Raw genomic sequence first — 26474 nt, forward strand, 5'->3', positions numbered from 1 at the left:
TGGAACATCATTTGGGGATCCAACAGAAGTAATTCAAGGGGACTTATTTTGGAAAATGCCCTAAATGCACAAAACCTTTGTATACTAAACGATGGCAAACCCACACATTTATCTACGTTCGGAACACATACCTACATAGACATAACATGCTGTTCGCCTTCGCTTTTATCCATGGCAAGTAGTCATACTTTAGATGACCTTTACAGTAGTGATCATTTTCCAATAATCACCAACATTGATTTTGGTACACCTGCCGCAAAGTTTAAACCATTTTATAAACATAATTTCAAGAAGGCAAATTGGAACTCTTTTAAAATGGATGTTGACACTTCACTAGATGCCAACACTCTTATCGGAAATCCCAACAAAATTAATGCCATTTTCACGAAAGCAATTAGAAATGCAGCCAATAATAGTATCCCAACTACTAGACATACAACCAAAAGATCTGTTCCATGGTGGAATAAGGAGTTATACACCCTACGCCAGAACAAGGTTTGCCTCTATCGTGCTTTTAAAAAGGCTCCTTCACCCGATAATCTTCTTTTATACAAAAAGGCCAACGCAAAATTTAGATTTGTATCTAAAAAACAAAAGGCATTGTGTTTTTATAATTTCACAAAAACTATTAGCCGTGATCTACCTCTCAGCCTTGTGTGGCATAAAATTAACAAAATATCTAGAAAAGGTAACTTCAACCTTTTCACGTCAATGATATCCAATGACATATGTATCAACGATCCCATCGATATAGCCAACCATTTTGGAAATAAATGGTCGGTCGAATCATCAAATAGCAACTTTTCTCCGGAGTTTTGCGCTGCTAAGTTTAATCTTGCATCCTTTTCTAATCCTGCCTCAAATAAGCAAGCTGCTACAATTGAGGGTGAAATTGTATTTAATGAAATGCAAATAGCTTTTGGTAAAGTTAAAGGCACAACGCCAGGACGCGATAATGTTTCGTATCCCATGTTGAAGAATCTATCTAACAAGAGCAAACATAAATTACTTTCTTTTTACAACTCGGTCTTTGATACCGGAATCATCCCCCATTCATGGAAATCGGCAGTCATAGTTCCTTTGCCCAAACCAAATAAAAGTAAAACGGAGTTTTCTGGATACCGGCCTATATCTTTGCTGCCCTGCCTGTCTAAACTGTTGGAAAGGATAATCTCCAACCGCTTATCATGGTTTTTGAATGCTCGCAATTTAATTTCTATTAATCAAGTTGCTTATAAAGCAAACCAAGGTTGTACAGACGTACTTTTACACATCGACTTTTATGCATCCAAATCCATATCAGCAAGAAGTCACACATCAGTACTTTCGATAGACTTTGAAAAAGCATTTGATCGCATCGGTATACATATAATATTAGATTCGCTGAAATCATGGGGAGTTGGAAGGAAAATTTTAAATTTCATCAAGTCATTTTTGACTGGGCGCACTTTTAAAGTCAAAATCAATACCTATTACTCAAACCAGTTTGCTATGAATAATGGTATACCTCAAGGGTCACCACTGTCGGTAGTGCTTTTTCAAATAGCCTTTAACCAAATCAGCAACATCATAAACAAATATCCTAAAATATATCATTGCCTTTACGCTGACGACCTATACATTCTGAGCTCGAATAAAGATAACGATGCTGCCAACATTCAATTTTCTAACATTATAAATGATATCAACACTTGGGCCAAAACATCTGGTGCCAAAATCTCTTCTACAAAATCTTCAATTCTACATATATGTCGGAAGCATAGCTGTAAACCCACCAACATAATAATCAACGGTGTTAGCATTCCCTACGTCAAGAAGCTTAAGATCCTGGGTGTAATTTTTCAAAAAAACTATCGGTGGAACGAACACATACTTAAATTAAAAAAGGACCTTATACCCCGTTTAAACATTATAAAGTACATTTCACATAAAAGTTTCGCCCACATCAACACCCTTACTTACTTGGTAAAGACATTGGTGCTAAGCAAAATTGACTACGGTTTGTACCTTTTTGGGGACAGTCCTGTTTCAACTTTGAAACTTATTAAAGCCGTATACCACGATAGCATCAGGGCCAGCACATACGCATATAGAACTACTCCCATCAAAACCTTACTGATTGAATCTGGATTGCCTTCTCTCGAGCATAGAATTCTCGAGTCTAGGAATATGTTACTGCCTAAAATCCTGTCATCCAAGTCTTCCGTTATTAACACTGATGTATCGAAAATTTTAAAAACAAAACGAAAACCTAAAAAAAACATCAGTTGTTTACTATTCTATTAGGAATAACATAGTAAACTTTAGGGATAAGGTTACATGTTTTAAACCTAAATGCCCTTCATGGCTTTTTTCGGACAAATCGTGCGATACATCTCTCAGCATTCTAGGAAAAAATGGAACTTCAAACGAAATATACGCACACCATTTTCGATTTTTTTCCTTGCAGCACTCGTCTTGGCAGTTCTTATACACTGATGCATCTAAAACAAACTCAGTCTCCGCATACGCAGTTGTTGATTCCAATGGCGATACTCTATCCATTAAAACCCTTGCTGATTTTTCATCTATCTTCACGGCCGAAGCTGCTGGCATTATAGAAGCTATCAATATTGCAATCCATTCACAACAAGAAACAATAATTATTTCCGACAGTTTATCGGTTCTAAAATCGGTGTTATGTACATCAAACAACAGTTGGGCTTCAATTAACAAAATTCGGGATTTGCTAACCGAGAACAACTACATAAAACTTTTCTGGGTACCTGGTCACGTTGGAATTGAAGGAAACGAAAACGCCGATAAAGCAGCAAAGTACGCCTGCACCGCTCCAGTGTTGTTAGATGGAATAATCGAAAAAATAGATTTAAAAACATTTATAAAACACAAACTTAAACAAAATGCTAAACAACAACACATGTTATTTGAACATGTGCACTATAACAAAATAAATCCTAACTGCATAGTGCCCGTCTATCCTACCAATGTACCTAAAAAGCAAGTGCGCATATTTTCGAGACTTCGAATGGGTCATACTATTGCCACACACCAACATCTCATTAACACAAGTTTTGACAACAAGTGTCCCAAATGTGGAAATGTCTACACAGCACAACATATTTTAGAAACATGCAACGCTTTCGACAGAGCCCGCCTCAACTACCTCAACAACGATGGAACGAATATTTTAATATCACCTACTACTGTCAATATTAATAAGATATTTAACTACATACGTCATCTTAAAATTACTATTTAATAAAATTATTAAGAATTGTCAACCGATTTAGCTGATGGCCATTGTAGCCAATGCTAGATACTTTTATTATTAGCATTGTATTTACTACAATGTTAATACTATAATAAATAAATAATTTATAGTTATCCCCAAAATACCGAAATTTGGATGTATCGTAATATGGGGGCAAACCTAAATATAGGACCAATGATAACTCAATATATATATCAAAATTACAGACGGAATAATAATAATTACATTCAATAATATTTATTTATTTTGTTTTTGCAAAATAGTCAGGCTGAATCCCAGTTTGTTGTTTTTATAAAAAAAAAATAAACCGCCAACACTACTGAATATTTATTTATCTGAATTTTGCCTGTATATATATATATATATATATATATTTCGAGGTATTTGGTTTTTGCAAAATAGTCAGACTAAATCCCAGTTTACAAAGGGAATGATAAATGTTATAGACACTTCATCAGGTTTTGGTAATGTGAAAGCATCAAACGTCTCAAATGTGACCTTTCAACGGTTTTTGAAAAAATATTTATTTGTATATTTTTCATGTAGAATGCTAGATATTTCTTCTAAAACGGAAAGACAAATAAAAAACATTTTGTTTTTAGATAAGTCTTTTATCGGAATCTCGCTTTTTAGTTGATTATAGACATGTTTTACTCACATATTATAATACTACCCAACATCTGTTGGTTTGTTGTTCTGCTCAAAATTCACGAAACTATGCAAAATTCAAACAAAACTTATCAGCGAACTCCTTCCACAACTCGAGTCGAGCACATTAACATTAATAAGAATAATCTCTTCATTTTGCACAGCTCATGTGGTGTTGGAGGTGGTAATGAAGTGCATGTGCCCTCTACAATTACTTTCTGCCCTACAAGAACAGCTGGCGTTCGTGTGCCACCGATGATGCTTCTGTTGCTGTTGATGTTGTTTGCATTCAATTGATAATTGCCTGAGTTATCATTTGATTCTACTGCTCTTCTTCATTGTACTGGACTGAGTGACATGGAAACTATATATACTGATGGCGGTGGTGGTGGTAATCATCAAACAAGTTATCATGAAGAATATGAACTATTATTCGATACTTTAAAACTCATTTGGCATAATTATATGCAGGAGACTGCTAATGATGGCGGTGATATCGATATCAAAGTAAATATATTTCAATTTGAATGTCATAGATTTAGTTTACAATTAAATTTTTTATCTTATTTATCTTTTCCAGCAACATTGGTTACAACTTTTTCTATATAATTTTCAGTTTTGTCAAAAGGAATTGCTGGAAAATGAGTCGTTTAAAATGTAAGCATAAATTGAATGTTATAATTTTTTTATTTGGTTTCCATATATTTTTCACATTTGTACCATGCAAAAGGAAGATTCTTGCGGTTTTTATGACCTAAAATTATCATTTTCATATTCGACTTATAAAGAGTTTTCCAATATAGACATGACAACAGATAACGTATCGCTTCAAATTGTCTTTCGGGTTATTTGTGGATGCAATACATCTGTGCAGAAAAAATTCAATATACGTCCCTATTTTGGAACTTATTCCCACACAATTTTAAATATAGGCCCATATCTTAATATGGAGCCCCCCATATACAGATCTCAACCGATCTTATGTATTTTAATGGTTCTGGGTTTCCAACCGAAAAAACTGCAGTTTGACATTCCGGGTTTTTTGGGTTCGCAGTGTTCAAACAATGAATAAATGTTCTGGTATATAATCTTCTTATAAAAGTCCCCCCCACCTTACGGACTGTGTTATGGGTACCGACCTAAATTGTGTATTTGAAACGTTCACCTTAGAGTGGTGGCATAACATGTTTGGTTCAACCGAATTTAATCACCTTCTCACACTTCTAATATTTTCATTTTCCCTTGTTTCAGCTTTTTCAATCCAATTCCCGAAGAACTTTGTTCCTATCTATTAGAACAAGTTTATGAAATAATTAGTAAATCAGATTTATATGCACCGTCTGTGACAGATTTGAAAACAACAAAATCGGATTTCGAAGATAAACAAAACCAGCCACAAGAGAAAAATAAACAGTTTTTGCAATTACTCAAAAGAAATCATAATTTTACCCAGGTATGATTGAAAATAAAATTGTCATTATTATAATAAAATAACCAATTTCATTTTCTTTTTATTTTTCAGCTTATTTTGAGACAGCCCAGTGATTGTAGTAAAATAATAGCTTTGCGTCAATTTTTAACCCATCAATTGGGACAACATTTATTGCATTTTTTGTTAAAGATTGATATAAAGGTAAGTTTTGTTTAAAACATTTCGAGATAATGTTAATATTTTGATTCCTTTCCTAATTTTAAAGCATGTTTGAGCATCGAAAGACTTTTTTACTATAATTATAGATATATAAAATAAATAGATATATATCAAATATAGTTTAGAGATGTTTCTTACTTTCATTGCTACAATGTGAGATTAACAGATCTATTTTTTAGATTATTATATAAAAAAGGTCACTCGAGTCTGCACACGCAATTTTTTAATTTTTTTATAAAGAAATTAGGAGAAAAGTTGCACAAAATTTATATTTTAATAATTTTATATGTGTTTTAAAATCGTGTTTGGTTACTAATTACTTTTCATCTTATTATTGCAGTTGGTCGCCTCACAAAATGGCTTATGTAATCTATGCATAAATCTTTTTCCCAATTGTCCATGGGATCAGCAGATTCAGCCTTTAACCGACGACTGTAATATATTCGGTTTTATCGGCAATTTACAATTGTTACAGAAAACAAAAAATAAAAGCTTTACTGAAGAACATGAAAAAGTTATTGGCAGACAATATGATCCCAGTGCCACACAACGTATGCTGCGGGAATTTCCTCAAACTTATCAACATTTTCAAAACCAAACAAAAACCAGTGATGAAATTGCTTTGCTTCTAATTCAGCTACTAATGAAATGTATCGAAAGCGAAGCACATAGTGTACATTCAGATCAGTCGGTTTTCATATTGACACTCAATTTTAGTTTGGATTGCTTACGAGTGGACAATCAAGTATTTTCCTCCACACACAATGCTGAAATTATAAAATCTTATTTGCTGAAATTGAATGAGATGTGTCTGAGCAATTTGTTTGCTCTTACCGAACATGGACTTAACGACATACAATTCCAGTGTATTTTTGCCAAATTAATTGCCGCCTTGGAAAGTAATGCTGAGACGCCGAAATTGCTCTATGCCCTAATATATCTCATATTTGCCATTCTTCACAATGTGGTGTGCATCTATACACAAAAGTCATTATGGAATTCCAAAATAAATTTATATAATTTAAAATTTATTGATGAAACGGTAATAGACACCTGTCTTTCGACCCTTGATGATTTATTGAGACATCACAAACCCGTAGAACAACATGTGGGCGAGGAGTTGGAGCGTTTGTTTCTAATTATATTTCGTTGTCTTTTGAAGATTATTGAAAATCTCAAGAAATACGACCAATTCCTATCTGCTGCATCCGCGCACAACTCGTATTCCAATCACAATCAACATAATACGGTTAAAATACGCACAGGTCTCAGTCATCGTAAAATGAAAACTAAACAATTGCATTGTTTGTCTTCATTGCCGAGATTAACCTGCTACTTTCAGAATATAGTAATTACTTTGTTACCAACCCTACCCAAGGACTTGCAAGAACACTCAATGCTGTATTTGGCGAGATCCGGTCTGTGCTGTTGTCATTACAAGTTGTCCCTTTGCAACACAATACTGAATTCGATTTTCAATTTATCAACATATTATCAGAAGTGTGCCTATAAATTTTTATATTACAAATTAATATCCACCATATTTCTAAGATGTCCCCTCGAAATGGCAACAACATCGAAAGCTAGCATGGATGGAGGTTGTTCCAAATGTGATGTCAAATTGAAATCGCCCGAATTTCATGAAGGCCTACTGCAAATCTATAAAACATTTTACGGTAAACTTGTACATAATGTGGAGGATTTAACACATCTAATATTTTTCTTAAAACATCTGAAGCATTTGTCACATCTGTTGACAAATGACATTGCTTCTGGGATATTAGCTGAAATAGTATTGCCCATATTTCGAGATTACAAAATAAAACTATTTGCCAAAAAGGATGCAATTAATCATTCTCCACAGCACACATTAAAATTTTGGCAAAGGACTTCATCCTCTAACAAAACTCCAAAGAACATTAAAGGTCCACCAGAACTGCACTTGATTATAAATCACAATGACACCTGTCTGAAGGAGGAATACAACAAACTGTTAAACGAATGCCTTAACATCTTTACGATGTATTTAAGAGATATACGCCTAATCAAAGCCTTCTACAATGAGGAAAATATTCGACACTTAGAAGACCTTTTAAAGGAACCATTTCTCATAAGAGGAGTTTGTGATCTCATTAAGATTGGAATTGATAATATAACATTTTTGGGTGATACGAATCAGGAGCAATCTATATTAAGTCGAAGGCTGATAACGTTACAATTTAATAGTTCCGAAAGGGCACAACTCTTGTTCAACGGTCTAATCCATAGAGTGAAACAATTGAATACAAGCTATAGCAAAGACTTTTGGTTAGACAATGCCAACACTGCTGGAACTCCGCACGAGGACAGTGATCTCAAATTAAAAACTGTGGATATTCTACACATTGTCGCACTGCAATGGACTCTAAATTATGAGCTGCTCAAAACTAGTCAATATTTTTACAATGAATTTGCCAAAATCTACTCCATTTCCCACGAGGAAGACGAAGAGGAGGAACCAAGTCCAAGAGAGAATGTTGATGATGAGTCATCAATTAGTACTGAAATTAATTCCAATATAACGCTTAAACCTGGCGATAAGACAATTTTAGATATACTACAGCTAAATTGTAATGCCCTGAATGCTTTTCTAATGCTGGCACCCAAAAAGTGTTGCCCCAAAAAAATTATCGTCAGTAAAGTAAACAAAGATTTCGATTCTTCATGGGAATTAATAGAAACCTTTATTGATTCAATTCACAAACCAACAACAACGTTGTCAATTTCTAGTACATCGTCATCGGCATCGACGATAGACAGCAACGCCACAACCACAAGACTTTTATTTGAAGATTTAACGTTTAGTACACATTCAAGTGCATCACAAATAACATCACATTTAAGCATCGCGGATTTTACACATTTTAATGAACTGAATAATTTTTCGTTTCTGAAACAATTACAACAACGCAAAGGGTTAGAATCCTTTACGCCAAATAATTCGCTCGATGAAAGTATTATTTTATTTGACATAAGAAATCACAGTCAAAGTTCAGCTAATGACCGCCAGCAACCCAAAAATACAAATGTGTATTATTACAAGTATTGTTCTTCTGCCAGTGACCCTAACAGCACACTAAAAAGCCACACCGACGCCTTTTTACTGAGCAATGAATCGGAAAACGAAGGAATTCTAAATAAGCTTTTCCACATTTTCGGTTCAATATTCACTGGTAGTCATTCAAATTCATTTGTGGACTTGGATAAGAGCACATCATCGTCGCCAGCACCACCAGCCGTAGCGGATATCGACATTGATGAAGATTTGCAGCCACTGTTTGACACACACGGTGATTGTAAGAAGTTGTTGTTGAAATTATTTGAAGCTACAATGGCCATTTGTGTAAAGGGCTATCAGAATGAAGAAGGTAAGTGAATTTGTTATAGCTGCTACTGCTAAATATGTACGCGTATGTATGTACGGCTTTATAAAATACATACCGTCATATGCATATATACATATGTATGTAGTATGCACGATATGAATGCATGTCGTTTGTATTGCTGGTTTAGAACAAAAAGAAGCCATAGAAATTAAACGTATTACTTTGAAATTGCGAAATATTTACACACGAACGACGAGGCCAAAGCGTATTCTATACCCAATCATTTAGTTACACAAGGCAACAGTTTAGGAGTTCTCTATTGATGTCCGTTTTCAAAAAGTACAGACAATATATATATATATATATATATATCGTATGGACTCCAGAAAGAGATAAATTAGCATATTGCTACAGGAGAAACATTAAAAGGATGCTTTGTCAAATACAAAAACTATACTAATAAAAGAGTAAAGTGATTGACTGACTAACTTGACGATTTATCAACGCTGAGATAAACGGTTGGAGCTGGAATCTTAAAATTTGAGGTGAGGGTCACTCTTACCCCGAAGGTATCTGATAAGGACGGGTTTTTGGAAATTCGTATAAGAACGGTACGAAAAGTACTAACTGTTGTAGCATTTGTTTTTGGCGAACCATGGGGTTTTTGGACATTCGAACTATAGGTATCCGAAAAATACTAAATTTGGTACAATTTCATAGCATGTGAATAAATAGAGCAAAAAACTTGAAATTTGGAATGCGAATTAAGGTTGAGAAGTAGGGTCGGAAGTGTATAGTCATGTATTAGAAAATTACTAAACGGTACTAAATTTAGTACAATTTGAAATTGGAGGAGTGAATGGAGGAAGAATCCAGAAATTAATATTAACGTCGGAGTGTCGGATTGCGATATGTAGATATTTTTGGAAATGTTGTAATTATATGTACTAAAAGTACAAAATCGTACTTTAAATAGTACAATTTGTATTTGAAGTTTGGAAATAAGGTTACCACTGCATTGTAGAATTGAGGTACGTTGGTTTAGTTTGGGAAATTCGTACTTATGTGTACTAAATTTGATAGAATTCGAATTTAGAGGTGGAATCCTGAAAGTTGGTGTTGGGATCACAGTTTGGATGTAGGATTCGGGTATGTTGGAAGTTTTAGAAACTTCTACTAATGTGTACTAAACGAAACTAAATTTGGTACAAATTGGATTTAGGTAAACCGATAGAGCTGGAACACTGAAATGGTACTAAAATATTAATTATGATCGGTATTGGTTTTAAAATAATTCCCACATTCGCTAACGAAGTAGCGGGCATATGCTAGTTAAACAGTTGGTTTGTTGATCGCTTATATTTGCATTAATCAGGTTCTGGGGTACAAAAAGCGCGGTATAAAAAGAAAAAAATTAAGTGCTTTGCAAACTTCCATCTCTGTTATGAACGCATGTTAAATTTTTTTACGCAATTTTTTTTTTAATGAAAGCACGCATTTTTCCATTGTAAAAAATTGCGGATGCGTCTTTTTTGGGCACCTGTTTCTATATGAAGGAGTTGCCAGATCGAAACAAAATTTAGCATGCATCAATAACAGAGATGAAAGTTTCCAAAACACTTAACTTTTTACTGTTTATATTGCGCTGTTTGTGCTAGGCTAAGAACTTTCCGAACTGGCCTCGTATTCTATCCACCCTATTCCATTTTTACTTTTTCCTTTCAGAATCGTGAAAAACGAGATCTTTGGCCCATATTCAAGAGGATATATCAGGGATTATCATTATGTAAATAATGCAATCGATTTATGTGACGGCATATGTTTTATGTGAAGTTTTTCCAGTTCCTATCTTAAATATTATGACAAATAGCGGAATTTTTTACACAATTATATCCGTACTTATGTTTGAGACGGTAGAAATGTACATTTAACATTGCTTATAGGTCTTCATACACATCATTGATCTTTATACCGCCCGGGTTGTTGAATATTAGTAATATAGAGGTTAAGTAGTGCCTTTGTTATCACCCATTTGGCCCTGTTTACTTTACAAGTCTTCTTGTTTCGGAATTCCGTTTAGTGATAGACAAGTATATAAGAAGTGTTTAAGTTGATTGAAAGCTATTAAAGGTATTTAATAGGACATGGTACACCAAATGTTCTGGTTTGATCCTCTCATTATGTAGATATGGCATGGAATTGTTAAATAGATAGAACAGCTCCGTCTATTAGAATTTTCTATGAAAACTAGCCAGTTATGATGGACTATTAATGAAAACAACCTACTCTGATTCTAAGTAGCAAAAAGGATATTGAAGAAGAATTATGTTTTTTCTACATAATGTTGCTAACAACTGAAATCTATTATTCTAAGCTGTCATTTGGAAAATTATGTTATCTCTTAAATTATCCCCCTCCCCTTCTTGGGGTCAAAATTTTTTTTGAGTTAATTCGAATCTACACTAATTCAAGAATGTCCCTACAACATTTCAAGAGAAAATCTCAACAACTCTTGAAGATATAGCCGATTTATTGTGTTAGCATCAAGTGACGGCTGAAAACTTGGTTTTTGGTCAAAAATCGGCAATTTTCCAAAAAAAAAAATTTTCAAAGGTCCGCCATTTTTTTTAATTTTTGATCGATGTCAATAATCCTAGTTCTCTTTCTAACACCGTTCGAATTTTCGGATTCCGATGTTCCAGTGAGGAGTTATCATGCCCGCCATCAAAAATAAGGACTTCTTCGTATAAGCTAAGTACGCATGTACCAAGTCAATCAGATGTACGCTGATGTTTGTATAGTATGAATTTAATTTGTGTTCCTTTTATCGATCTTAGAAAACTTCCCAGGAAATATTTTCACTCTTTGCTTCTATTATGCGTGCCGTATTTTAGCTCTTTATTGAATATGTTTAACATGAAAACCCTGGTCGGTTAGTGTAACTTTACCTTCTATCACTTAAAAGTGTATAGACGTATAATCACAACAGTACTGCTTTTGTTGTTGCTGTTTTGTTAGAAGAGCTAGTACATACAACAACAGTCAACTGTATATTGTGGTTCTCTGAAGCATTTTTTAACAAGTTCCTAGACATAAGCATGAGTTAATTATTACTTAATAAGCATAAGTGAACTATCTTTGGTGTATACTAAACATCCTCACCGTCTATCTCATCGTCATTATCTCTTTCTAAAAGAGAGTAGAGTAGATTATATTACCACTTCATTTTTTTTTTAATTTATGGTGTGCGTTCCACAATAGCAAAGAGTAGTTGTAGCTTCAAGTTGACTCTAACTAGCTGGCATTTTAATATCGACCATCTGCCTGATAAGTACATCATACCAGAGAAGAAAGAAAGGGACCTTCCCCACAAACATTTTGTAAACTTCATCAAGATGTAATCTGTGTGTTGCTGTGCTTGTGGCAATATATACAATTCAAATATTATTATGATAGGCTGGCGATTTAAAAGATAACATCTTATCTTTCCGGTATGATTTTTATCAGTGTGAGCTGTCTGTACTCTAAATGGTCCAAAAAATAAAAATCCCAAACAAAAATACATGCATTCATTCACACATCGTTTACTAAATCTGAAGAACATAAAAAATATTCAAAAATATTCGTATTTTAATTTTTTTCGCAGTAGAAAAAATGCAAAAACATTTGCGCAAATTAAAAATGGTTATACTAGCGAATGCAGCCAAAAATTGGGAACAGCATGCCGAAGAACATAATCGTGAAAATACAGTTTTGCAAACATTACAATGCCTACTTAAAATTGCCGAACTTTCCAATATGAGTAATGAACCCGCAGCTGTCGTAACAAGTACCAGTGTTTTAACATCAGTTACCGCAGATGAGCATACACAACACAATTTGGATTTGAGCACAAGAAGAAAATCATGTAATAGTTCACGTGTCTGCGGTCAATGGATATCATATAACTATCCATTGTTATCTACCGGACTACCGAGCAAAAATACTCTGGCAACTCCCATTACACCCTCACAACCCCGACCACTTTCAGGCGAAAGTGGTGACGTTGATTATTTCTCAACAAGAGCTTCAATGAATTGTCCTGACAGTGAATTGGAGCTAAGCGAAAACGATCAAGATGATTTCTATTTAACCGCCGACGAAGGATATGAAGCTGATGGTGAAATACAAGATTTATCCGAAATGGAAGCACTTTCAGAAGTTGGCGATCTATGGCATTCATTCCAGCCGTCTTCACGTTATCGTACACATATCCTACACGAAGGCATTTGTCGTCTGGTCGTTGACATTCTAATCGAACTTAGTCAAAAATGTTGTGAAAGTCCGGTTTCCGGCTGGTGTGATAATTTAGCACAATTGGTGAATCGTCTATTTGTGATACGCGAATATTTGGGTGGTCCACTATTTCTTCTTAAAGGATTTGCTCCGATTTTGAAGTGTAACGACATTCGTCTACGGGAACTGCAGCAGTGTATATTGGAATTAATAGTCGATTTAAATTCACCAGAAGTTCTAACCGTATTTTTCAGTATATTATCATCGAAAAATCCTCCTGTCGATATTTTGGTTAAATATATGCATTACATATGCTCAAATACGTTGAAAAAATGTCCAGCAAGCGTAGAGTTGGAATTTCCCATCGGTAATGGTAAGTATGTTTTGGCAACTATAATTAATATAAATAGTGCATAAGATTAATTTTTTTACAACTTCAATGTAATACGGAATATAAAAAATTGTTGCCAAACGATTAAATAACGTTTACAATTGAAACATTTTGTGCAGCAATATTTAATTCAATATCTTAAATTACCTAGAATTGTCGACAGAGAATAGCTGAAATTTAATATGAGCGATTTTCACAAATGGCTGTATATACAACTCTTTCATATGTACTATACTATTTGAAGCGTATTCGGTATAAAATTGCAAAATATCTATATTCGGGCTGTAATACTTCGGGCTACTGTAAAAAGTATTTCTTTAAAAAAATTGAATGTGTGTGTGTTTTTTTTTTTGTATTTAATTCAAATATTAAAAATGTCCCTCTAAAATTTCAAAAACTCTTGTTTCGTTATCATCACGGGTTGATCTGGTATTTGAAAACATGTATTGAAAATTTCTCAATAACCTTGAATATAACCAGCCTAAAAAAATTATAATTAAACTTATAGTAAAGAAATAATGTGAAAATTCTCCACTTATAAAATAAAGCAGGCAAAATCTTAAAATTTTTCTAACTTGGCAAGTAATACTAGTAAAAGTTTTAGTTATTTAATTCGATATTATCAATATATTTATCAAATTTCCAGATGAAATATGTGTATCTACGGCTGAAAAAGAACCAACAGAGGCCATTGAACGTATACGATACTATCACTTATCACGAAAAGCATGTACACCATTAACTCGTTCCCCGTGTATTCTGCCCTTAACACACACTCGTTTATGGACACCTGAAGGATTTACAATTTCATTTTGGCTATTTGCAAAAGGATCGCAGAACCACAAAAGTGCCAGTCAAATAATTGACGATGATACACGGTCATCAAACGACATTTATACGGTAAGATCGTGAATTAATTAATTTTTTGAATACATTTTATATTTCACTTCTTTTTTTAGAAAACCCATATCATATCGATTGGTACTAATCAAGCCATGTTGAGCGTATTTTTAAATAATAACTTACATTTGGTATTTGAAACGTGTAAACCGAATGCAGAAACAATACGCAACACCAATGTGAACATGGATGAAACTGCATCCGAAACAAAACAGGAATATGCTGCATGTAAAAATCCCACACTAAGTCCAGAAGTGAAACGAAATCGAAGAACGAACAACATTGAAAGTCCAGACATGCTGGAATGTCATGAAATGGATGTGTTTTCTGCAAAAACCCACACACCCTCACCAATTTCTAAGGCATTGAAGCAAACCAAAAATGTCATACTCAATAGCTTTAGTAATATGCATTTGTTCAACGGACACTCGGAATCGCCCGAATACTTTGAGAGTGCCCAGGTGGATTTGAAACAATTTCGCATGAATCGTAATAAATGGACACATTTCACAATAGCCGTTGAAATGGTTAATGATTCTTTGGAGTTGTGCGTGCACATAGATGGCCTGGAGCAATATCGGCTTTCCCTGCAATTCAATAATATACGTTTGCTAACACGAACTCACACCTTCCAGGCAATTGCTTTAGGAGATGGTATTGTTTCGAAATCTCCCAATACTACAGATTTTACAGGATCACGTTCTACATTGGATAGTTTCCCGATGCATGTGTCAATGACAAACCTAATGCTGTTCAATCGTTCTATAACTTTAAAAGATGTAATATTAAATCTCACTGCTATGGGTCCAGATTTCAATGAGCTAACACAATGTCATGTGGCCAATTTAAAGCCCAATTATGCATATCTTAATTTTTCGAAATTGCAATCGGCATATTTTTGTAATTTTGCGGATGCAATGAAATTGTTACGTGAATCAAGAATTTTATCTTATTCGGCTTCGCAACCGGATGTTGTAATGGCCTATGACACCAGCATGGAATTGGATAATGTTGCATATGGTAAGTTTATATATTCTATATTAGTTTTATACATACATACAACTTTGATTCCAATTCATTTTTTTTCAATTTTGCAACGAATGTTGGTTTTTAAGTAAAGAGCAACACCACAAATATAAGGATTGTGAAAATGCCCCTTACTACAAAAAAACTCAAAGGAATTCAATATGAATATGAATAGAATATTTTTACCCTTCACCACACTGTAGTACAGCATATTTGTGCACCAAAGCCATTCGATTCGATTTGCACGAAATTTGGCATAGCGTATTGAATTGAGCCTAGAAAAATATGTGCTAAGATTCGTAAAAATCGGTTCAGGGTTAGATATAGCTTCCATATATATTTTTGTTCGATTTTATGTAAATAGTGTACCAGGGCCCCAATATGTTTTCGATTTGCACGAAATTTAACATAGCATACTAAATTGAGTTTAGAAAAATGTTTGCTAAGTTTCGTAAAAATCGGTTCATATTTAGATATAGCTCCCGTATATATTTTCGTCCGATATAAGGTAAATGGTGCAACAAAGTCCCTGTATATCGTTCGATTTGCACGAAATGTGGCAAAGCGTATTAAGTCTAGAATTGTGTGTGCTAAGTTTCGTGAACATCGGTGCAGATTTAGATATAGCTCACATATATAGCTCGTCCGATTTTTTAGGTAAATGATGCACCAAACTCCTAATGTTTGTCCGATTGACACGAAATTTAGCACAACGTATCAAATTGAGACTAGAATGACGTTATTGCGTTATGTTGAAATGTTAGGACCCACATGTAGAATGTGAAGGTAGTGAAGGTTATCATATAGCCGGCCCAGTCCGAATTTACTACTTTCCTTACTGGTTTTTAATATAAATTATGTAAAAAACGAAGTATCCACTACTGCATCATCCCAATCCCAAAGTAAATAACGAACTTACCGAACAACATTAGAAAAATTTTCGTAGTGGTGCTTTTATATTGGGACACGAAAGATATATGACTTTTCCATTCTAATCATTTCACTTTTATTTACAATTTCAGGTCGTCAATATGGTATTATGCGTTATGGTGAATTGCTTTGCAATGAACTTCAGTCTATACAAATATCAACAATCCTTTGTGGTGGTCTATCGAATCTACTATACCTATTCGCAAGGGTAAATTTCATTATTCTCTTAAATATCTAAAATAATTTCTATACAAATCTTCATACATTTTAGACTGTCGAATTAACACCGAATCCGACAACCCAAGCATTGTCACTGGACATCTTATTAACAGTGGCATTTTCAGAATCACAGCTATATACCGAATTTCAACGAAACGATTATATCAGTCTCATAGGGTATGTCATAAAAACCGATAAATGTAGTAAAGATTGTCAATTGCTTAGAAGTATTGTAAATAATGCTTGCTCACAAACCTTGATATTGAAGAAAGGCGATACACTGCATATTAACGAAACGACAATAGCTACTGTAATCTATCCCAAATTATTGATATCTGTATTACATCGATATTCGGATTGGCATCGTTCTGGAGCAGAAAATTCCGATGTCTTAGATATGCTTTTCCATTGTATTCTTGCATTGACACGAGAGAAACATCCGCAAAGGGATTTCAATATCGAACAATTCAATAAGGAAGGTCTAATGAGAGAACTTTTAAATTTGTTCAAAGTCTATGTCATAGAATCGCCAAATCCGGTATTTATATCGAAAAAGGCAGCTGAAGCTTTTGTTGGTATACTTTCGGTATTTGCGGGCTCACCACCAAAGCCTAGTTTATTGGATGAAATAATGAAATTACTCCTTTTGCTACATAAACCCAGTGAATGCTATGTAACACACGACCGTTCCAAATTCTATTTCCTGCTATCCTCAGAAAAACCAATAAAGGAAAAATCATCTCTTAGTTCAGCAACGAATTTTGGTAGAAATTTTAAACAGAATTTGACAAGGAGAACTCAACCTGGTGTTGCTAAACCATTGGAACAAATAAATCTCAACTCAAAATCCCAGTCAAATTCAACCAATAGTACTGATAGCGATACAGCTAGACAAGCTCGTATTAATCGCCTAAGGAAACTTCATAGAAGTGTGTCGTCGTATAGAAAATCCCTGGATGAATTTGAAGAGAATCTAGATAATGTGGCCGATTGTTCCAAATTAAATAAGAATGCTTTGCGCCTCGTTAATCCTGAGGAAGCTTTAAAATGGCGTACAAAATTTAAGAAACAAAAAATTGGCAATTTCTCTGGCCATAACACCCATGTTGCTCCAACGGCACATAGACAATATCGGAGTAATGCTAGAGCGCATCTACATTACTCATCGCCACGTCACAAAATAAGGCGTAGAAGAATCCGTTTGAATGACATGTCATCGAAACGCGGGATGGATATAATAGAAACACCCAGAAAATCGAATAGCAGCAGTGGACATTCATTGGCAACACCTTCATTTTTGGGAAACTTCTGTGAATATCCAAATTTCAGTGCAGTTTTCAGTTCTAAGTCAAACCTGCAAAATCGTAAACATAGAACATTGATCAAAACCGATTCGTACAGTTCTGTGGGTATAGCAGCGTTGCAAAGTGGTCTTTTACTTCTACTTAAAGATTTTCTGTGTCTCCTTCCTGATAATGATATCGATGACGTAAGTTAGCTGTATGGCAATAATATTATGAGTATATAACGATGTCATTATATTTTCCAGGTACTGCATCATTATATAAAAGTTGAATTCTTACTAGTGTTGGCAAACCATCAAAGTTCAAATGTACGCTCAGCCGTTATAAAATTAATGGGCTCTCTAACACAGCGCCTGTATCCACAAGATATTCAAGCTTGTACTAAGGCATATTATCCTCATCATTTAGCCAATCAATTAGCAATTGGCCTGTGTGATTGTAGTATGTTTGAATCTTGTTTGGAATGGGTTTGTGGAACCCTGGGATCCCTACAGAATATTTTGAAATGTAATGTTCCATTGTCGATTCAACAACGTTTTGGTTTAAATGCTCTATTAGCTATTGCATCGAAATCCGTTGCATCAAGTACGTGCCAAACTAATTTCAGTGAAAATGCTTTTAAAATACTAAAACGATTATATGAAGGAGTAAGTTATTACAAGTGAATGTTTATCCAAATAATATTTAACTTTATTGTTATGTAAAGGAATCGGATGACCAATTGGCTATGATTGAAGCTGGCCTCATTCAATGTTGTGTTAAGGCGTTATATTATCTATATGCAAGAACAACACCCTACAATATCAAGATTGAGAATTCCATTGCTGAAACACTAACATCTATGGGGAATATTTCGTTGAGATCAATGGGACACATTAATGTATGTTATAAAATATCCACAAATATTAATTTTTTAGTTGACTAACATCATTAAAACACTTATAGATCATTTGGGACATAATAAATGCCTTATCATTTTATCAAGAGAAACAGCCTCAAAACATTATCAAAGGTTATCGATCGATATTGGCAAAGCTACTAATGAACTGGTTAAATGGATTTTTCATGCCAACAAACGTTCCATGGAATTTTAAAGGTAATTTTTGTGCATTCTCTTCGAAAAATGTCATAATCATTGTTTAAAATCCTTTCAACAGTTCAACAGCTTTCAAATTTTTCAATGTCGGAAACAAAAACTAGACTGGAACTTTTAATTAATCGCAGCTGTCAATTTTTCATGATTTTCAATGAAAAATCTACGCCAACACAAAATGAAATTGAATTATTTCAAATGTTGGTCTCCTACAGTATTGCCACAAATCAACGTTGCAATAATTTCATCGCATGGGGTTTACAGCCATCACATCCACGCGATTTGCGTTGTTTTATCGTTGATGCCTTATGGATTTCGTGTCAAGATGATTTTTTGCCCGCCATTATATGTGATGGAAAGATGATCAAAGCATTGCTATGGTTGAGTCTTTTAGAAGATCTAGATGAGCCCATCAGCAACTTGCCGAAGTTGTGTAAACGTTTGGGCATCAATGAAAATGATTCAACATGGAACCTGGAAAATGAATTACAACGCATAGAGTTGCAAAAATCAGCAGAAGTTGCAAAGCAAAAAACATCGTTAGAAAAAACTGTCCACCGTTTTGAAGCATTGGCATTGGGTTGTATAGAAACTTCTATGATTACAACCAGAAGAGTAGCAGAATTACAGGTAAGATATTTGTAAAGAAAATCGCAGCTTCATGTGGGAAATGGAGTATATTGTACCCTTAAAAAAGGCCTATAACCACCTCGAGAGTTCTATTAAAAGTATAAATATAGGTATTAGAACGCTAAAAGGGTACTCTATAAAAATCGAAAGTTATAAGAAAAGTAAAAAATCCTATCTAAAAACTTTAAAAGATTTTAAGAATATAAAATTAATAATAAGCTTCTTAGTTAAATTGAAATACTTATATATATAAAATTTAGATTATATAGAAAACGAATTAAATATATTTTATGTATTGAGGGCCTTACTTTATTTTATTCACAATAATTTCAAAGTCTGCAGACATAAGTACATTTTTCTTATCCATTTTTAATAAAATCATTGTCTACCTTTTACCTACAGAATTCTGAACGTAAATTAATTATGAATCACATGAAGGATTACGATGATACTCACTACTACAACAAATGGTTAGAAATTGTCAGAAGGATGACTCACGAGGGTGCTCCTTGGTTCAGTGAGCATAACAGTGAAAAGTAAGGGATTTTACTACAAATGTATATATTTATGTAATCAATGTAATTGTATACGATCATTGCAGTTCTTGGGAATTGGATGCAACTGAGGGACCATCGAGAGTTCATACGCGCCTCAAACGCTGCCATTTGGATCTCGATAAACGCTTTTTTATGCAAAGCTATGATGAACCGAGCAATGACACCATCCAGTGTAAAAAATCGATTACACAGCGTTCAGAATACTCACGACCATTGGAATATCTCATCTCCAGCTATGACCAGCAATTGAACATATCATTAAATTCACAAATTCTTTATAATTTCCCTGCCAAATTTCTACCAGTCGATGGAGAGATAGATGGAGAAATAATTGTGACTGACCACAAACTATACTTTTTGGCTACATATCGTTGTAAATATTTCTATGTGAACTGTGATATATCAAATATAACAGAAATTTGGCTTAAACGCTATCAGCACCAGGAGAAAGCGTTCGAAATATTTCTGGATACAAATCAATCGTTATTCTTTTCGCTACAAAATCAAGAGGATTGGAAAATAATGCGTGAAGTGTTCTGTGATAAAATTGTCATAACACCGGATCAAAACAAGGTGCTGTTAATAACCCAACAATGGCGAGAGGGTTTGTTGACCAATTGGGAATATTTGATGACATTGAATCAAATTGCAGGAAGAACATATAATGATCTCATGCAATATCCAATATTTCCATGGATATTATCTAACTATACATCAGATATTTTGGATTTAACAGATCCAAAAAATTTCCGAAAGTTGCCAAAACCAATTGCCGTACAAAATGAAGAGAATGAACAGCATTACATAAATAACTATACGGTAAGATGAACTTATTATATTTAAATAGTGAGGTTTGATATTTGATTTCTTTAATATTCTTTATTTCGAAATTATTAATCACAATATTAAATAAAAGCTAGGTTGTTGCCCAACGATCACACGTTTATTTCTTTATATAATTAAGTGCTTCGAAAGATAAATAATTATACACCTTAAAATTATACGTTTCTGTACCATGTGATTCAAACGAGTCCAAATGGGTTTCTATCAAAATAATAATAAAATATTTTTCAAAGGAATACCTTCGAATCGGATTCTACATAAATAGTTATAAAATGCTTAACATAAGCTTAAAAATTGTATTATATTTTAACCCTTTGAGCCCGAATTTTCTTCCGTAATCATAGAACAATTTTCTGTTCACATCCTTGCATTCGGGAGATACAGTACATTATTTAGGAAAAAAAGGCCAATATCAAGAAAGCCAAATGCAAAATCGATGAAAACATCATTTTAAATTATTCTCTATATTCTGTTTTACGAGAATCAAAAATAATTCTGATGGCAGAAATATTACATTTCGAATACGAAGCGATTTAAATAATGTAGACTGTATACACAAATTAGTACTGTACACAATTTGGCCCTCTTCTCTATATTAATCCTTTGTGGCCCAATGTTGCCCACAGGCAACAAAATGTTTTAGAGCTAATATTTAATATACTGCTAGTAGATATATATTCTTTGGATTGCATACGTCAAGCCTGTTTATGGACGACACATATCACAAGAAAAATCTAAAAAATTCAAATTTTTGGTAAAGTTATGAGCTTTTTAATATGGAGAAGAGGGCAAAATATGTACAGTACTAATTTGTGTATACAGTCCAAATTATTTAAATCGCTTATTATTTGAAATATACTAACTCTGCCGTCAGAATTATTTTTGATTCTTGTAAAACAGAATATAGAGAATAACTTAAAATAATTTTTTCGTCGATTTTGCATTTGGGTTTCTTGATATTGGGCTTTTATTTTTCAGAAAGAATGTACTGTATTTCCCGAATGCAAGGATGTAGCGATGTCAAAATTTGTCCATATCCTATCTAGAATAGTTGCATAAAATCTGTGAACAGAAAATTGTTCTATGATTACGGAAAAAAAATCGGGGCTCAAAGGGTTAAAAAGCTCATAACTTTACCAAAAATTTGATTTTTTTTTAATTTTTCTTGTGATATATGTCTTGACGTAATAAATCCAATGAATGCATATCTACTAGATGTTTATAAATATAAGCCCTAAAACATTTTGTTGTCTGTGGACAACATTGGCCATAAAGGGTTAATAATTAAAAGTATCTCCCGCGAAATATTCTTAAATGTGTTAAATATTTTCCATTTTTTTTATTTCATTCCAGTACATAAAGAATACAATGACAAATATGGGTTCAATGATATTAAAACCCTACCACTATAGTTCACATTATTCCAATTCGGGAACTGTATTACATTTCTTGGTAAGAGTGCCTCCCTTCACCAGTTACTTTTTACGATATCAGGGTAAGCAGAAAATTAAAATTTCCCTTAAATATTCACTCGAACATATTTTTTTTCAGATAACAACTTTGACATACCCGATCGCACGTTCCATGCTCTAAGTACAACATTCTGTTTGGCAAGCAGAGATTCACCGACAGATGTTAAAGAATTAATACCGGAATTTTTCTGTTTACCCGAAATGTTTGAGAATTTTGAACGTTTTAATTTCGGTTGTCGACAAAATGGAGAACGTGTTGAAGATGTTTCCTTGCCACCATGGTGTTTAAAAGATCCAAGACTTTTTATTTTAATACACCGTCAAGCATTAGAATCGGAATTGGTGCGAAATAATTTACATCATTGGATTGATTTAATTTTCGGTTATAAGCAAACGGGAGATGCAGCTGTTGAAGCGATCAATGTATTCCATCCGGCGGTAAGTGCCGGCTACTGATATTCATTATATATCTACAATATAAATGTCGTACTTTAAAATATAGTCGTCATATGTGAAACAAAAATTGAATAAACTTCCCTACTCCCAGGTTTTGACTTCCTCGCCAAAGTTAAAACCTGGGTGTAGGGTAGTTTTATCTTCTCAACATATATAATGTACCACTAAAATAGTATTTTAACGTTTATTTTCCCTAAAGATAGTGGTTATGTCCCACATGGTGGTACATACAAAACGTTTGGAACCACTTTTTACATATTTGGGCATATTTGCTTCCCAAAAATGTAGAATTTCAAAATAAAAATCTCCTTAAGGAAATCCTTCTCAAAAATACATGTTCCTACGATACAATTGAATTTTATAATTCGATGTTTTACGCTCTGTTGCAGCCCAACATAAAATGATTTTATTTTATTCTTTTTTTTTTCTTTTGCAGACTTACGCCGTATTCCTTAAATCTGAAATTGAAGATCCCATCGAACGTGAAGCTGTTCAAACTATGGTGAAAACATATGGACAAATGCCAAAGCAATTATTTAAAATACCCCATCCGCCATCAAAACATTTAGCATATCAGTGTGATAAACAAATTCTGCCAAGTGTTCACGGGTTGAGGTGGGGCGTTTATGTCGGCTCACCACAATTACCCGAACCTCTTTTGGGAAATACCCACAAGCTCATTGGTGCTGAATATTTGTTATCCTTCAATAATACCAATGTTGTGTACGGTCTACCGTCACGTTCTTGTGTTATGCAGGGTGCAGAAATGGATACGTACAATGTAATTTCCTGGGGCTACGATGATCGTATTGTCCGTATACAACCGTTAAATAAACTGAATGCCAAACCGAAAAATTTATTATATAATAGTACCTTCGATGACATAACAGCGTGTGGCTGTGATCCAAATTCAAACCAACTTTGGTTTGGTCACAAATCTGGACGAATTTCCATCTATAAATGTTCAAGTATTGAGGCAAATTTGAAAAGCGGAAAAAGTCGCCAAAGCTACGTCAAAGATATACGGTTTTCCTATAATTCTGTATTTCACAAGATTATGAGTAAAGCCATGGATTCTGATGTTGATTTAACATCGTCCACTGCATCGGCAAATTCATTGAGTTCCTCTGAAAACAATTTACACAAAGATGGAGCCGATTTATATTGGACTGGTCCAACAGTATTAATACGACACACAGATGAAATAACATGCATTACATTGTCGGTGGAATTTAAAATTGCTGTGACTGCGGGAAAAGATGGTATTGCGGTAATTTGGGATCTGAACGAGTAAGTAAAACTAAATTAAGCGTAAATACGCTTATGATATGACCTAACATTGCATTTTTGGTGTGTTTTCTTTTTTAGTTGGAGTTATGTACGAACAATTGAAAGACCCGCCGAAATTCACCACTCACCCATAACACTATTGACTATAAGTCATACATTAGGTGACATTGTTACCGTACATACATTAACGCAACCATCGTCGCAACAGCAACCAAATCAAATCACAATAGACACATCAACGCCACATACGTCTATGGCATTCACATCACCACAAGTGCCGACATCACCTCAGCCATTAGCCGATGAATGTTTTGAAGTTACCGAAGAAAATCTAGATGATTTTGTTAATGTCTGCATCAATCCCAATGGAAAGTCAATATTACGTTTGCATTCAGTGAACGCTCGATATATACAACACTTTGTACATGAAGATCGTATAACAGCTGTTTGTTATTCCTACATCAAAGAGGGTGTTGGTGTTAATGTAATTGCGACCGCAGTGGAAGGTGGTATTGTTCGTTTATGGTCTAGTTGGAATTTAAGTTTTATTACAGAAATCGTAACCGGTATATCGAACATAAAAAGGTATTTACAAATATTTACATTATGTACAAATATTAACAAGGTGGTTTTCAATGTTGTAACGGTCTAAGAATGTTTTCTCGCATATCAAATAAAACTAATCAGTCTTATTCTGGATATTCGCTAGCGAGATATCTCGCTTGTGAAAAATTTTACGCTTTCACATTCCCGCCTTATTCTGAATGCATAAGGAGAAGCTAAAAATGTGAGATCCAGATTCGAAGTTTCGAAAATGGTGGTTGGAAAAAGATTCCTGTTGCCATATTGTAATTTAAGTTGTAATGTATGTTGCCCCATTGTAATTAAATTTTGTAATATTTTTCAATATTTTATTTATTATTTTTTTAATGTTGCTTTTTATTGTTATTTTATCTTTATAATAATATAAATTTGAAATATCAAGAATCCGCTTTGTAATTAAAAGAAAATAAATTAAAGTTTGAATATATGGCAACATACAATAGGCATATGAAACAGCTGTTTATTTATGATATTTGGTGCAACAACTACAACAGATTACAAATTGTTTATGATGGCAAAAATCGCAATAAACTATGTCAAAGACACAACGGCAATGAGAGATATCTGCGATTGAATTAAATTAATTCACAGTTTATCATTTCACTACATAATTGTGTGCTTTTTTTTAATTTCGATATTTTATCTCCCCAAATTCTTAAAACGGTCAATTATTTTATGATATGCTCCTCCTCCTTTATTTCGTCCCCCAAATCATGCACACAATAAATTTGAAAGAAAAATATTTTTTGTAATTTTATTATTGTTTTTTTTTCATAATTTTTATTTGAGTTTTTCACTGTTAAGTAAAAGTAAATAGCTTCCTAACAAAAAAACTAAAGAAACTGATGAGAATCAGTGGCGAGATCCGAAACTATAGTCTTCCCTGCCTTACCCCTCGGCGGACAATGCCATACATTCCCCACCAATAAATAGTTGTTTTTTTTTATAAGAACAACAAACTGGGATTCCGCCTGACTATTTTGCAAAAACGGTTTTTGAGTTAAATTCACAATAATCAAAATCGTCATAGAATAAATAAAAATATTGAATACTTTCGCACAAAATGTCATCACATTTTCCCACTACCTGTAATGCAGAATAACTATTTATTCTTGATTCAGAATAAGGGAAACGTGAAAATGCGCAAAAAAACCACGGTGAATTGATGTTCAGAATAAGCCTGATCGTGTAGTAACTTTCCTGGAATCTAAAAATGTATAAACGTATTAAATGTTTTGACAAACTTTGGGCATAGCATAAGAGAATCACTCGAATATACTTCACCAAATAATAATGATAATAAATTAACAAATTGTATATTCTTATTTTCAGCCTTACATATTCAACACACCAACATTTGGTTGTACTAACTGAAAACTCCCACATTCAGGTTTGGGAGACAATAGGACTGTGTGGCAATTCTCCAAAATTTCCGCAAATAGCATATAAATAATATTAGAAAGGTACTTTAACATGACATAATTTATATACGTTAATTAAATAATGAAAGAACAAAATAAAACATTAAGTAAATGTCAAGGAAGAAATCT

The 26474-nt window shown here is 33.7% G+C and overlaps 1 protein-coding gene across 1 annotated transcript; it reads left to right on the forward strand.

The window, feature by feature from the left end:
* The first annotated feature begins 4276 nt into the window (after window positions 1-4276).
* LOC133328242 (lysosomal-trafficking regulator) lies at window positions 4277-26393 on the forward strand. The gene is made up of 21 exons (XM_061536787.1): window positions 4277-4426; window positions 4500-4576; window positions 5171-5372; window positions 5442-5552; window positions 5911-8977; window positions 12582-13583; window positions 14248-14501; window positions 14561-15521; window positions 16550-16665; window positions 16729-18165; window positions 18226-18627; window positions 18687-18860; window positions 18926-19076; window positions 19138-19703; window positions 20106-20239; window positions 20305-21079; window positions 22457-22598; window positions 22655-23013; window positions 23468-24321; window positions 24400-24906; window positions 26257-26393. Exons 1-21 carry the CDS (start codon window positions 4277-4279, stop codon window positions 26375-26377), a joined length of 11562 nt encoding a protein of 3853 aa, XP_061392771.1. The 3' UTR covers window positions 26378-26393.
* The last annotated feature ends 81 nt before the right edge of the window (window positions 26394-26474 follow it).

The sequence above is a fragment of the Musca vetustissima genome, unplaced genomic scaffold (genome assembly GCF_032173495.1).
Source record: "Musca vetustissima isolate MV318-11 ecotype Yass unplaced genomic scaffold, APGP_CSIRO_Mvet_v1 utg38601, whole genome shotgun sequence".
Classification (NCBI taxonomy): Eukaryota; Metazoa; Arthropoda; class Insecta; order Diptera; family Muscidae; genus Musca; species Musca vetustissima.

Bases quoted from the DNA above. Each gene is read 5' to 3' on its own strand.
- LOC133328242 (XM_061536787.1), top strand. From the start codon at position 4,277: ATGGAAACTATATATACTGATGGCGGTGGTGGTGGTAATCATCAAACA. The intron at 23,014-23,467 runs GTAAGTGCCGGC...TTTCTTTTGCAG, and splicing joins TCAATGTATTCCATCCGGCG to ACTTACGCCGTATTCCTTAA. The intron at 24,907-26,256 runs GTATTTACAAAT...TCTTATTTTCAG, and splicing joins GGTATATCGAACATAAAAAG to CCTTACATATTCAACACACC.